The 15,693-nt window shown below is 29.9% G+C and overlaps 1 protein-coding gene across 1 annotated transcript in view; it reads right to left on the bottom strand.

The window, feature by feature from the left end:
* LOC134681421 (homeobox protein cut-like 1) overlaps window positions 1-15,693 on the bottom strand; it is an 81,729-nt gene that overhangs the window by 35,630 nt on the left and 30,406 nt on the right. Inside the window, exons 3-6 of the mRNA XM_063541043.1 lie at window positions 8,432-8,558; window positions 7,749-7,886; window positions 3,331-3,398; window positions 1,392-1,524 (exon numbers count right to left, since the gene is read on the bottom strand). Coding sequence (XP_063397113.1) covers window positions 1,392-1,524; window positions 3,331-3,398; window positions 7,749-7,886; window positions 8,432-8,558 — 466 coding nt within the window. The remainder of the gene's footprint in view (window positions 1-1,391; window positions 1,525-3,330; window positions 3,399-7,748; window positions 7,887-8,431; window positions 8,559-15,693) is intronic.

Below are 15,693 nucleotides of genomic sequence, written 5' to 3' on the forward strand. Positions count from 1 at the left end.
TTTTATCATTGATGAAATATTAAACAAAGTATACAAAATAAGCATTTTTTTTCAAATAAAAACTCATTAGAAACAAGTAAAGGTGAAATAATATAATAATCATGGAATAAATACATTCATATTTCTAAAATGAATTACTTTATTTTGAACCATTTAATGACTGATAATCTATCATATTGATATAAAACAGACAAATTGGAAATAGGTGAAACATAAATAAGACTATTTCGAAAGAAGCCTCTAAGTAAATTGTTAACCATCTAGCAAATAATTTCTTCGATTTAATACATTTACCAACAAAATTAGAAGAATAAAAGCAAAAATAAAATTTATGATTTTAATCAATAAAATTCAATTATATTAGTTAATTATCAAAACAAAACAGGTCATTTCTAGGTTATATAGCTTTGGACAACAACTGTTTCTTTTCTCAAAATAATTCAGCAAAACAAATACTAAACATTCTTATGTGTGTCTATTTATAGTGATTTCAGAAATAAGGTGACCAGTGCATAAGTGGACAACAGAAACATTAGCAATGTGTCACTCATGTTTTTATAAATATATCCTGCGTTCATTTTCTCAGTTTTTTGCCCTTTACATTTATTTCTTGCAAGTTTGGAAAACCATCACGTTCAAATTTCTTTTAAGGGTAACTTTCGGAAATAATTAGAAATATTAAGGTTATTTTTTTTTAAAGAGGTTTGGTCAGTGATGAAGGTTAATGTTTTAATATTAGGAAATTATAATAATTGAGATGTCAACCAATGTTTCTTAAGAATTTACAAAGTAAGATATCATAGCAATTGACTTATACTTTCAAATTGGACAAGTTACACTTTATGGCAATTTGGCTAAGGAATATTTCATTGCAATGTCTTAAAAACCAAACTATTGAGCAATACTAATTTATACAATCCATGTCATATATGATCTATTTGTTGAAGTTTCAAAAGTTTACAATTATGATGAACTTTTTGGTAAATTATGTATCAAATACTTCAAGAAATTTACAATAACTACATCGATTTTTTTTCATATATTTTATAAAATCTGTCAAGAGATATGAATTTCTCCGATCTATTTGAAGCAAATTCCACACAAAAAGAACAAACTTTTTTTTTGAAACACAACTAATACACAAATTCATGTCCTTTTATTTTATAACATTTTCATTTCGATAATATAAAATTAAAATTAAAAGAAAATAATTGTTGGATATAAATATGAAATCTAAAATGCTGAAAATCTCTTTTATTATTATACTTTAAAGATAACTTTGTTCGTTTTTTTTTAAATCTTATTTTATAAAAGTTGAAAGCTTTCACAAATTCTGAGGTTTGTGGTCATGGTCAAACAAAACATTTTACCGACTCCCTACGATAAATTACCTGCATGAAGGGTTGTCACACGTTGTTCAGCTTCTCCAAGTTTTTTTGCAACGGCTAACTGTGTTTCCTGCAAATATCTCTCTTTATCTGCAAAAAGTCTTTGTAATTCCTTCTCCTTTTCTTTCGTCCGTGCCTAAATTTGATGAAGAAAATTTCACATTATTGTCCAATTATCATTAATTCCTGATGGAAATACTAATTCAACTTTTGGAACAAAGTTTACCCACAAGTAATACAATAATCAAAAATATTTCAAAAATTTCAGAAATTATTGATTATAAATTTGATTTTTTTTTTCTTCGTAAAAATCACCAGATTTTTCAAGTCCGACTTCAGCAATAAAGTTTGACTATTTGAGTGGATCTGACAATACGACTTAATATATGACAATATATCTTACACAGACAAGACAAATGATTTACGTGATTGATCTACATACACACCCATTCCGTAATTCGTAAGACCAAGTGATTTGAAATGTGTGTAACTAATAACCAGCGAAGCGTGACGAGCCAATAGGTAAATTAGACGATAACTTATTTCTTGTTGTCTATGTCGTGAGCTGACAACTGTCAACTATGGCTGTCAATATAACAGAGATGTTACGAAATAGGAATCTTATATTTGCAAATAAAAACAAAACATTTGTAAAATAAAGTTCTTCCGAAATGTAAAAAAAAAATACGAAATTTTTCTTTTTTTTTGTCAATACATGTGAATTAGCTATAGGAATCTTACATTATAACTTCAAACAGACATTTCACTTATAATGGTTTTATTTTACAAATTGTGACTTGGGTGGAGAGTTGTCTCATTGGCCCTCATACCACACCTTCATATATCTATTAATCAGTTCTTTCAAAATAAAATAAAATATGAAAGTTTTCCCGCTTGTTTGTCAATATGTGTGGTTTACAAAAATCAACATGTGCAATGACCTTGATACTTAGAATATTGCATATTTTATCAACAATATATCAGTAATTAACAAAATTATTCAAGATGCATTTCAAATGATAAAAATTTAATGAATCAGTAAATAAAATTGACAAAAGACCAGGATGAAGTTCACAAAATCAGAACTCAGAAAGACTTCAGATACCCTTGACAAACAAAGAGATACACCAAAGGGAGATGTGAGGTCTATGTCAACGAGCCATGAACCTAATAAATTGTCCAAAGGTCAACATGTGATCTCCAACAATTGACAGTTGTCTAAACAATATGTCTAACTCTAAATCATGCGTTGTCAAACATTCTTTCAATTATTACTGTCCAGTAGTATGTCTATAAATAGATCAGGACAAACATCATTTGATTTTGACTTCCAGTAGAATTTCTATAAATATATCATATTAGTATTTACTGTTGTCCTAATTTTTAAACCAACATACTTCTATCTTTTTCAATATCATATTTATAAGTTTTCAAAATTTAGAATTTTTTTTCAATATCTGCATTTACATTTTATAACAAAAGACACCAATTTCTTGTATTGCTTCCAAATATTTGCAATTTTTTTTAGCATAATTCTATGAAATTATGATATAACATAAGGATGGTTTAGAAGTCTTTCACAAATATACAAATTGATGGTACATGCATATGGCCTTTTAAGAATAGTCCTAATATATGGATGCTTTTTAGTAGGTTAATAATACAGGTGAGAGTGCCATGTGTCAATCAATGATTTGAGGTTAACCCCTAAATTAAATTAAAGTTCCTCACGATATTGAAATTTGAATTTCTGATCAAAAACCACAAAATAAGACACCATCAAAACAAACATTTTCACCTGGAACCACAAGTTATAGTGGTATTCACAAATTAATTTTCTTGCACTTAGTCCTTTAAAGTCATGGCATATATATACCATACCTGTTCTTTGAATTTTAGGACAAGTCAAGGTAACCAGTCTATTAGGGAACCAGATAATTACCTCAGCAGTGGCTTCTATCTTTTCTTCACAGTCTTTTAGTTTATCTCTTAACTGTTTGATTGTCACTTCTGTAAAAAGATAGAGGGAAAAAAATCAATTACCTCCCTTTGATCAAGTGAATGCACTTCATTAAAGAGCACATTTTTTTCTTCAAATTTATTTTTAGGAAATTTAAAATGATTATCTATTTTCAATATAATTGCATTCTTTTGAAAATTTATTAAAGGTACACAAAAAGATATAAAAATTTAAATAAATTTGAAATATTGATTATTATAACAATGAAACTTCAATAAAAATGATTTAATTTCATATTTAAAAAAATTGAAATATTCACATTACTTTCTGACATATCCGGAATATTGAAAAGATCATGAAAATATGTATGATCGAATTTCTGCCTCAGTGACAATTAAAAAAACTTCAAATCTTTTTGTATGTGATTTGTCTATATTGTCCCGTGCATTAAAATGCAAAGTGCATTGATAAAATTCAAACATCAGATAGAAATGGATTATCAATCGTTTTTGTTCCGTTTTCCTACAAAAAATTATAAAAAAGTGTTAATTATTAAGATTGATTGCTCAAAATGAACTTTCATGTGTCAAAACTTCAAAAGAATCCCAAATTTTTAAAATAAAAATTGATTTTAGAAGACTTTGACTGCCATGGCATTTATTCAAAATTTTTTTAAACAAAGACTTGGAAAATCGAAAAATCGTTCAGTAACCAATTGATAAATATGAGTTTTTACATATAAGATTAATACTGCTGTCCCAAAGTGCATTAAATTGCATTGATTTTTCTACTAAATTGGAATAAAAATTGGAAATCTCCATCGATCACAATTTCTATTTGAAATCCACTAAGAGCTAATTGATAGTAAGATCAATGGGTTTTAGGGTTTTGATGTATACACAGGCGATCTGTATTGTCACCAAAGCTGACGATAATATGATAATAATTTACTTATACTCGTACGGGAGCATTGAACATTGATTTTCTATAAAGTGAAATCAGCTTGTCTAAATAAAGGATCAGAAAATAATAAATTAATCAATTCTTGTAAACTAAAAGTGACATTTATATAGACATTTTTTATAATCCTTGTTTTTTAAAAATAAAATTTCTCTTTATAAATGTTAAATCCTAACTTATAGTACATGTTTATGAGTATATTTTTTAAATTTTTTTTAAAGAAAGATTCTCTTTATATATGTTAAATTCTAACTTTATAGTACATGTTTATGAGTATTTTTATTTTTTTTAGAGTTTCTCTTTATCATGTTTAATTCTAACTTGAAGTACATGTTTTATTAGTAACTTTTCTTTTTCTGTATATGGAAATAGAAGAACCAGACACAGTTAACAATTCTAAGAGAAAAATGAATAGTAGCAAAATCCTATGAAATAAGTATGAAATAGTATATGTGGGTGTTCTATTCCAGTTTTTTTTTCTTTAATTGTTAAAAAACATTTTGCTTATTGTATTTTATCACAGATTTTGTAATCCCCTAATAAAACTTTGCTTTACAAATGTGAACAAGTTCTCAAAGTAATTTTCAAATGTATTGGTGTTTGCAATTGAACCTGAGTTGCATCTATCTATATTAAATTCATAATTTTCCAAACAAGGGTGGATCCAGCCATTTTTAAAGAGGGTTCCCAACCTAGGATAAAAAGGGGGCCTTTCAAATGCATTGATCATAAAAAAAATAACGGGTCAAACACCTGGAACCAACCACACCACACACGATCTGCCATTGCCAAATATGTTTAAACGACATCAAAAATTAGTCTTATTGTATTATCTCCCTTCCATATTTAATAAAAAGTCTCGAGAAACAAATCAGTATGACCTTTCCCTTTTCTATGACAATAGATCCCCTTTATCACAACAAGGGTAAATTAGCAATGAAGTAGAGGGTCAGTAGATTTCAAAGGTGTTGCATGACGTCACTGTGATCTTCTATTATTGTTATTGTATTTCATTGTTTATCTTTATACAAAACATTGCAGGAAAGTCGAATGTACAACATATTCATTATATGGTTCGCTACTGACCCCCAAAAATCGACAGAGGGGTAAAAATATAAAGGGGATTAAACTCTGGCCTCACCCCTTATTGATTTTAAAAACCCTTAATGGATCTGTCAAGGAGTTCTTAGCAACTAAGAATATTTTATGTTAGCCTGTAGCTTCTTTTTATATATTTCACATCAACTGGTTCATTTATGGCCCAATTTTTTTGTGGAAATTAACCTTTTAAATGACTTTTTTACAAATGTTCTAACAAACTAACATTTAAAATTTAAAACCATTCTATATATCAAAGTTTAAAAGGGATAAAATTCTCATTAAGCGTCATTAATTATTTCAACAATTTTTCACTTCTGAGCGTTAATTAATAACAAATATGTAAATTAATAATCTAATTAAAATAAACGCTCGTTACGATAGGCGGTCAGAAAGCAGAAATGACAGTGACATGCATGTCTTCGACCTCAGGCCATTATAACTTTGACAAGACAAACAGATTTTTTTTGTATATCTGAATTAGCCGTCAATTTACAAATCTGTCCACGTATTTTATAATGGGCCATTAATTGTGTATCTATCACTACTTTATGTTTTAACATTTATTAAAACAAAAGACAATTAATTTTTCTATTTTATTTTATTTTTTAAAAGAAAATGACTCAATTTTTCATCATCATATGTCAAAACAAGCCAGGAATGAGTTACAATGTACTTAATTTTTTTTGTTAAAGAATGAAAATTTGGACAATTTAACACAGAATCAGAGCACCCAACAAAAAAATCATGGTACTGAGATCATATCAACTTACCAAATGTGAGGAAAAGTTTTGAAGAAAGTCAAATTCAAAATGTCAAATTTCTTATGATTGTCTGAATCTTTCAATAATCATTTTCCATCAATTTTGGAGGTAGTATATAAGCTTCTGTTGATGGCCAATATGACAAAATCTCATTTGCAAAATAAAATATTGTCAAGTAAGGCCAGACCTTTTTTATTATCTGTTTAACGAGAAAATTTGTAAAAAAATAGGGTCGAGGGGACGAAATAAAAAAAAAAAAAAAAGTGCAAAATTGGTCCAGTCGACACTAAAAATAAAAATAAAACCAATCTAAGTGACCTTTTTTTTTTTTTTTTTTTTTTTAAGAATTTATCAAAATACAAGAACAATGGAAGAAAACAGACCTCTAGATTGGGAGCTGGGCTACTAAAATTTTGATAAAATTTAGTTCAAAATACAAACATCATTTAGGAATAATTTGGTCTGGGCTACCAGCTTGAGTTTCCTAAGTTTTATTCCGGTGTAGGGTGCAAACTTGTACTGTAGGACGGGGAGGACAGGGGTAAGGGAAACAGGGAGAAAGGGGGTAGGAGAAAGGAGAAAGAGGGTGAGAGAAAGGAGAGGAAGGCTGGGAGAAAGGAGAAAAAGTTGAAGAAAGGAGAAAAAATAAAATATCTCTCCTTTTAAAAAATGATCTAATATTTCAAGAAAAAATATCAAAAGGAGATGTTTTATTCTAATGGGAGAAAGGAGAACGGGGTAGGAGAAAGGAGAAATGGGGTGGGAGAAGGGAGAAGGGTACCCCCCCTGTCCTCCCCCTCCTGTAGGGTGCGAAAGTGAAAGGGGGTGAACGTGAATAAAAAAAGTGGTTTTTCAAATGATTTGGTCCCATCCATACACAAAATTCAAAAAGCATTATTGATTTTAATTGATATCTTTGATAATATTTTAATATGCATACTACGATACTACTTCAAAGGAAAAATATAAACCCAAACTCTTCCAAAACGTTGACCGGCATGTCAGGTTCAACATCTGCCTCGTTGGTTATAATGCGGCTGATGCCAACATCTTCCGGTAACTGATTGGACAACATGACCCCGATTGCCTCATCTCTATTACACTTAACAAATTTGAGTGAACACGAACTTCTCTCTAGTGATCGGACTTAAAGTTTAATGTAAAAAAAACGGTCCCTTCCCGGAAGTCGCACTTTTGTTTGACCATGCGACAAGAGATAAATTAATAATCGCAGACCCGAACTCGTACTTTTTTTTTTTTTGAGGATTTCGTTACAGTCGGCGGAAAAAATAAAAATAAAAGTAGGAAGCACTACTTTTATTTTTATTCTGAAATCGGACAATGTGGAGTCCGCGGATCTCGTTAAACAGATAATAAAAAAAGTCTGGCCTAATATTTTAAATGATACGAAGTGCCAACTTAATACATGTGTACTATTGTTTTTCTGTTTGTCTTTTTCATCTTTAGCCATGGCGTTGTCAGTTTGTTTTAGATTTATGAGTTTGACTGTCCCTTTGGTATCTTTCCTCCCTCTTTTATATCTTCCAAAACTCAGGACAAGAATCAAGACATTTTTACCTTGGTTTTTCACCTCTGCAAATTCATGATTATATTCATCAAGTGTATCTCTCAATTGTTTGTTTTCTATTTCTAAATCTACAACTCGCTGAGCTTTCTTTTGTATCGTTGTAGCATACTCCAGCACAGAAACAGGATCTAAAATATATAAGTTTGTCATAAGTTTTTAATATGAAATCTGATTGATAAACAAACATCATCAACTTTAACAGTCTGCACGGTAAGCCACTAGTCTGATGCACCAGACTAGTAAAATTTCATTCGGACTATAGTAAGTTTTTGCAAAACTTTGTTTGGATTAATAAGAAAAATGTCAGAATATTGGTCTTTGGACTAGCAGTTAAAAAAGTTTTTGGTGCAGACTGCTTTAACAGTAAATATATTTGTCAAAATATTAAGAAAGTCTTCAATATAAACTTTTCAAAATACTTTCTTTGATTTGGGAACAACATCATACATTTATGCAAAATAAACAGGAAAATATTTGTTAGGCTAATCTTCTGATATGTACATGCTATTTATAAATCACTTTTTTCTAAACATGAGAGACATATTTACAATATCAAATTGTATTTTCCAACACATCTTTTAACAATTAATTTGGTTAAAAGACAAACAATAAGTTGAAAATTTCAGAGGAACAATGGGAGATAACTCTGCTCCATTGAAGGGAGATAACTAACCTGGTAAATCAATAAGTTTCTTATAAATGGACAAGAAGGCTGCTTCAGCTGCTTTACTTCTCTTGGATAAAAAATCTACTTCTCCTTGGAAACTTTTTAACAATGGTGCAACTAATTTACGAACATCCTGAAAATATAATGAATAAACATTGTCAATTATGATGAATGAATCCAAGTTTGTATTCAGTAACTATATATTTACAATTACTCCTAGCCTGCATGTTTTTCCTGAAAATGTTGCCCTAATGATTGATTAAAAAAATTGTGTCAGACAGGGAATGACTTTTACCTTGCAAATAAATGAATCAACTGAATCCATATCAATTTCAGCTATCAGTAATACAATATTACCCCCCCCCCCCCCCCCCCTAAAAAAAATTGACCACAACAAAAAACTAAGTTGTCAGTACAATAGTCATCAGTTGAGTTCGGTATAATTTAATTATAAATAACACTTTTCTTTTGAAATATGACAACAACAGATAACATATCTAACTTATGATTATCTAAAACTTATTGAGCAATATTGTACACACTACTGTATGACTCTGTTGGTGAGATTATAAATAAAGTTACAGTACAATTAGTTCACACAGATAATCCCTGAGTCAAGGATATAGATATAGATGATATACTTCTTTTAATCAATTCTTTTGAAAAACAGAGTAAAACAAACTCATGAATTTGCAGCTGTTAATGAATCCATTAAATGACAATTAGAATACTGTAAATTCAGAAATTATTGCGAGGTTTTTATGATTGCGAATAATGCGACAGAGTTGTAAATGCAATAATTAAAACTCGCATTTTGTAATTATTTAACTGAATTTAGCATGACTTTTCTCAAAACCGTAAAAATTAAAATCACATTTAACTTTAAAATGACAAATTTGCAATAATAAATGTACGCAACAATTTCTGAATTTACAGTATCACAACACCATGATTATCTCCCTTGTCCCTGAAAATTTATAAAATCTATGACTATGCCTATTGATGCTTATCAGTAATACTTTATGGAATGTCAAGTCAGTCTGTCTCAAACTTTTGTGTTTCCTCCTACAGATATTATGAGGACTCACATTCACGAAAAGAATTTGAAAACTTTGATAGTGGAAAGTGGTAAACAGACTATTTCCAAGTGTTAATGTTATAAATCCTTACTTATAATTTCTATTTGATTACAAATGGACAAAAAAGACATTAATTTGCAATCATATGACAAATGTACATGTTTTCTTTTTTATAAAAGTTTTATTGAAATTTTTATTTTTTTGGTTTTCTCACCCCTTTTTTTCAATAAAAAGTACATGTTTATGTAAGTTAAGTGGACAAATTCAAGTGGTCATACAATGTATTGTTATTCCACCCAATTCACTTTTATAATAACAATCAAACTTATATTTTTAAAAGTACTAATATAATGTTATTTTCCTTTTGTCTTCCTCTCTTTTATCACACAAGGACAAAAACTATCTCAATTTACAAATCATTGAATTCAACAGGACAGATAAATCTATAAATAGATTGATAGGGTGTGGAAGATTAATTCTTGGAAATCCCATTTAAATAAACATATGATCGCTTAATGTTACCATATATACATAATTTGATTTTAATACAAATTTTTAAAGTTCAAAACTTCTATAAACGAGGTCATGTTATGAATATATGATCAAGTTGTTTATCAACTTTCCTTTTGAACTCTAATTTAAAATAAATAGTACAAACGTAATACCTCTTGAGTGATCAGCTAAAAAATAAACATTTGACTAAATCCAAAACTAATTTTCCTTCCTACTTGAAATATATTCGGTCGTCCTTTTCATGTCTATTTCATTCAATCACTGAGGATTATGATCAGATGATTAAACCCAGTTGTAATATAATCTCTTCACTAAATGATCCAATTTTACAAAATTGTGTAGTTGTATAAATCTTAATAACACAGACACCAGGTTGATAACATCAATTTTCAAACTTTTGATAAAAAACACACTTCATCTTTTATCATTTTCACCAATAAATCAGCTCAGTTGCTCCCCTTTTCAGAGGCATCAAATCCAATCAATTTGTGTGACCTGAGGCTATATGGAAGGGAACTTTTGATTTGTAATTTGAGAAGTAATAATTATTACTCTAAGTTTCATTTTACTGGAAAAACCAAAGTCTATTAAACGATTAATCTAGAAGCAAGACAAATGATTAAAATCATTCTTTTTCTGCAATGATAGCAGTTTAATGGATAAATACAAAGGATTACCAAATGTCAATTGAAATTTGACAATTGATAGAAGATATTATGAAAGAAAATAGTTTAAAGTTTCAACTTAAAAAACTTTTAGGATTCTTTCATTTTTGTTTGAGTTTTTGTTTCACATTGAAATTGATTATGTTCTTATGTGTTGTAATAGTGTTTAGTGATCAATTAATCACATTAATCAGATTCTCACTGTCAAATCAGCTGTTTTTCAGCTGTGAAAATGATTTGTCTCCCTTTTCATCTGAAAATTTTTAATCAGTGTCTGATCGAGTCCTTATTTTTAAAGGGGGTAGACAAACATTCTATCCCCCTACTATCTACTGTATACCCCCTTTAGGGCCTCACATATAAATCCATCCTTATTAACAAGCCAATCACCAATGAAATCAAAGATTCTGATACAGAGGGTTTATCTGGGGTCACCACATCATGCCAACAAATCTCAACATAAACTAAACTTAATTAACATTGACAAAATCATGGGCAAAAAAGTCAGGATTTTCTGCCATGATGGATGTTAATTAAATCGTATTAGATAAGACAAAATATATAAATATTATCAGTTATCTAAATGTGCAATATACAATCGGGTTAGACATATTGACATCCTATTTTGTAGAAACGGTGATGTAAGGATTATGCTAATCTAAGGATCGCGTTGGGGAAATATTCGAAAAAAAGATTACTTTATTAATCATGGAATATGAGATTCGTTTTCATTAGCAAAATAATTAAAATTTTGAATACTCTGTGACTGAAATTTATGGACTTTAACTCTTCTAAGAGTGCATGCTTGCATCCATAGAATAAGATAATTGTTCGAGGACAAAATTTATTTTTTATTCCAGGAAAAAAATAAAGGGGGAGGGTTGACATCTCAGAACCTAGTTTATTTAACAGATAAACAGTCGTAAAAATCAGGCCTTGTCAATGGTTGTCTTTAAATATTTTTTCCAATGTGACTTTTGGTATTGATTGCAGATCTATTTTAAGGTCTATGTTATTTAAATTTACACAATTTTTTCTTGTTTCTTGGGGTGACAATATAGATCTACAGGCACTCTATTTATATTCATTTTGATATCATTTACTTGTTTATTTGATGTTGGGTTGCTGTCTTTGAATGTTTCTCTTTTTTTCTTATCAATTTCATTTTGACAAATAATGGATGAAATTTCAATTTTTGTAACTTCGGTATTTTAGAAGTTACAACATGAAAAACACAGTACATTAAAATTAATCAGAACTTAAACAGGACTAGATACATTGATTGACTGATTGATTGATCAATTGATTGATTGATAGAAGTTTGATGTTGTAAATAATCATTCAATGGATATATCAAAGCCATTAAACTGTGATTAGAAAACCTTAAATACATATCTATATTTCCTGTAATATTGAAGAGCTTACTTAAGCTTAAATCAAAATTTATAAAAAAGGGTCATTTTCTTTTTTGAAGATTTGCACCTAGTGTCAGATATGTTTGAAATATGTATTTTTATTTCCTCCAATATTTATTTAAGAGCTTATTGAGTTTGATCAAAATTCAAACATACAGTGTTATTTTATTTTAAGACAATTTGCACCTATGTCAAAAAGGTTTGAAATATAATAATATCTTTATTTCCTACAAAATCGAAGAGCTTAAACTTGATCATAATTCATACATTGGTGTTATTTTCTTTTATCAAGATTTGCACCTATGTCAAAAAATTTTGAAATACATATCTTTATTTCCTTCAATATCGAAGAGCTTAATAATGATCAAAATTTATACATAGGTGTTATTTTATTTTATGAAGATTTGCACCTATGTCAAAAACGTTTGATGAGATTATCTGGGGGCACCTCTGTGTAGTAACAGATTAAGTGATATACTGTACTTTGACAATGGAGGACATTAATAGATGTGTTTGTTATTTTCAGAAGTGAGAAATCATTAGATGTCAATTCTGATTTTCTTCATACCTTTGTTTTCTCTATAGATCATAGAAAGATTGATACTGCTGAGGCACTTCCAGGGATCATGTGTAACGGTTTTGCTGATGTCACTGACCAGGTCAAAAACTAGGTCACTGACCTCCAGAGTATAAAGTTCTATTGAGATGAAAGTGGAACAATTAATTAAAGTTTAGTTGATGAAGGTTCACTGAATATTTCATTTGGAATCACTGTAGAAATATTTATTTTTGTGGGGTTAAAATTTGATGGTTTTGTCTCTATAAAAGATTGCATGGGCATTTAATTTCGTAGTTTCCATTAAATATAAGTGATATTATATGTATGTAAAATTGTCGTGGGGGTTTTAATTTCAAGGATATATTCTTTCCACGAAATAAATGTTAAAATCCTCCACAAAAAAAGTCTGCTTTTACTGAGTATACAAAAACAAATATATAATCATTTATTTGTCATTTTCATGAGTTTATAATCTCTTCAACACAAGCTATATTGAGAGAGATATATTACTCTGCTTCTGAACTACATATGTAATCTCCTTTGGACTTGAGTTATCTCCCTAAGACTTGATTGATCTCCCTTGGACTATAGTTTTTTCACTTCCTATATATCAGCTGGTAAAAAAAATTAAGTTGTTACATGACAGTTGCTTTCCTTTGTTTACTATTTATTTTGATGTTTCAATCAACACAGCTTCAAATACAAATTTATTTTTGCCATTACATAATTGAAATGATTAATGTCAACTAATAACAAAAATTTCGATTCTAACATTGGTAACTTTATTTCTTATATGTTTATATATCATTGTCCTGTTTATTTGTAATTATTGAAAGTTTAAATTGTCTGCTAAGAAATTCTGTTATTTGTCACAACTATACGTTTCATATGCATCATGATAAAATGTCTTCATATTTTGAGCAAAACTGTCACTCAGGACATTTAAGTAAAATTTTTACAAATCAACCCAATTAATTTCAAGGAAATATTTACTTTTCTCAGAAAAAAAGAACCTAAATTTAGAAGGCGGTAGTTTTCTTCTTCGGTGCATAGAGTTATATATTAGATCTACTGCCCATCAGTGCCTAACAATTGATCTGTTTGTCATAAACATAAGTACATAAAGTGGTTTCAATGACAACTCTTACAACGATCTTAATGACTCACAGTCAATTATAAATACTCCAGTTTACTCTTTGTTCAGATACAAATCAGCATCAAAACACTTGATAGTCAAGTGGACCCAATGAGGCTCCTGACTTACTAACGTAAGTGGAATTCCACCAAAAACACTATATTCATTTTAGGATTTTTTTTTTCTCCTTCCTTCCTTTTAGAAAATATTTATTGATATTGGTTAATTCTTAAACACCTAAATTGACTTAGCTGACTATGCGGTATTGTTGAAGGCCAACCGGTGACCTATAATTGTTAATTTTTGTGTCATTTTGGTCTTTTGTGGATAGATGTCTCATTGGCAATCATACCACATCTTCTTTTTCATACTTGTTCTACAGGGTCCTATCCAGGAATTTCCAATGTGGGGTCAATATAATACTCATGCAACTTTTACAGTAAAAATTCAAACAGAGCATTGACTTTAACAGTGTTTAAACCCCTCAAAACCTCATGGCATGGCTACAAGTGTGTGTGAAAAGAGAATGAACAGGTCACTATAGGGGAATTTAAATAACAGTGTCACAAATTTGAATCTTAATTTCCAAAAGGGGAATCTACAGTTCCAAGGGGAATCACTTTTAGTCCTGAAGGGACATCTGCAATCTCAAAAGAGAGTAGTGTATGCAATTCTGCAGGTAAATTTACAATCCAAAAGGGGAATTTAAAGTCTAATAAGGACACTTACAGTCCTTCATCAGAGGGGGATTGAGTCTCCTGAAAGGGAATCTACATTCCAAAATGGTGAATTACTGTACAATTTACACCAAAAAGAAAACCCCCAATCCCAAAATGTATTCTAGGAGGATGATCTACAACATGGAATTTACACTCCAGAAAGTGAATTACATGCAGTCTAAAATTAGGAGATAACTGTATTGTATTTTAAGCTCCAACGGCATCAATTGGGGATTTGATGGTCGCAAATTAAGTTTACTGGTGACGCTTTAGCGCAGACAGTAAACAGGTTTTTGCGATCATCAAATCCCCAATTGATGCCGTCGGAGCTTCAAATACAATATTGTTATCTCCATTCTAATGAAAATGACATAAAACAACGTTAAAACATGTACTTTAAATCTGTCATATGCCGTCTGCGCTTGCGCCTATGTTCCATGGAATCAATTGTCAATTGATGCCATGTAAATAAATGACGTTATCCAATCAAAATGAACGTTACAAAAGTTGTTGCATTAGAATTGTAATTTACAGTTCAGCCATAAAGTTTAAGACAACAATACACAGTGTTAACACAGACAGCTATTCAGAAAGTTGACAGGTACAGCAATACAAAATGTTGACACTGACAGCCATGGAGAAAGTTGACACAGACAGCCATAGAGAAAGTTGACACAGACTACAATACTGAATGTTGAAACTGACTGCCATGTAGAAAGTTGACACAGACAGCAATAGAGAAAATTGACACAAACAGTAATACAGAAAGTTGACACTAAAGCAATACAGAATGTTGACATGGACAGTCATATAGAAAGTTGACAGAGACAACAATACAGAATGTTGACATTGACTGCCATGGAGAAAGTTGACACAGACAGAAAAAGAGAAAATTGACACAAACAGCAATACATAAAGTTGACACAGACAGCAACAGAGAAAATTGACACAGACAGCAACAGAGAAAATTGACACAGACAGCAACAGAGAAAATTGACACAGACAGCAACACAGAGAGTTGACACAAACAGCAATACAAAAAGTTGAAACACAGACAGTAATACAAAAAGTTGACACATGTAGACAGAAAGTTGACACAGACAGAATGTTGACACAGACAGTCTTAAAGTTAAAGACAACAATACAGAAAGTTGACACATACAGCAAAACAGAAAGTTTACAC

Source organism: Mytilus trossulus, chromosome 8 (assembly GCF_036588685.1).
Source record: "Mytilus trossulus isolate FHL-02 chromosome 8, PNRI_Mtr1.1.1.hap1, whole genome shotgun sequence".
NCBI lineage: Eukaryota > Metazoa > Mollusca > Bivalvia > Mytilida > Mytilidae > Mytilus > Mytilus trossulus.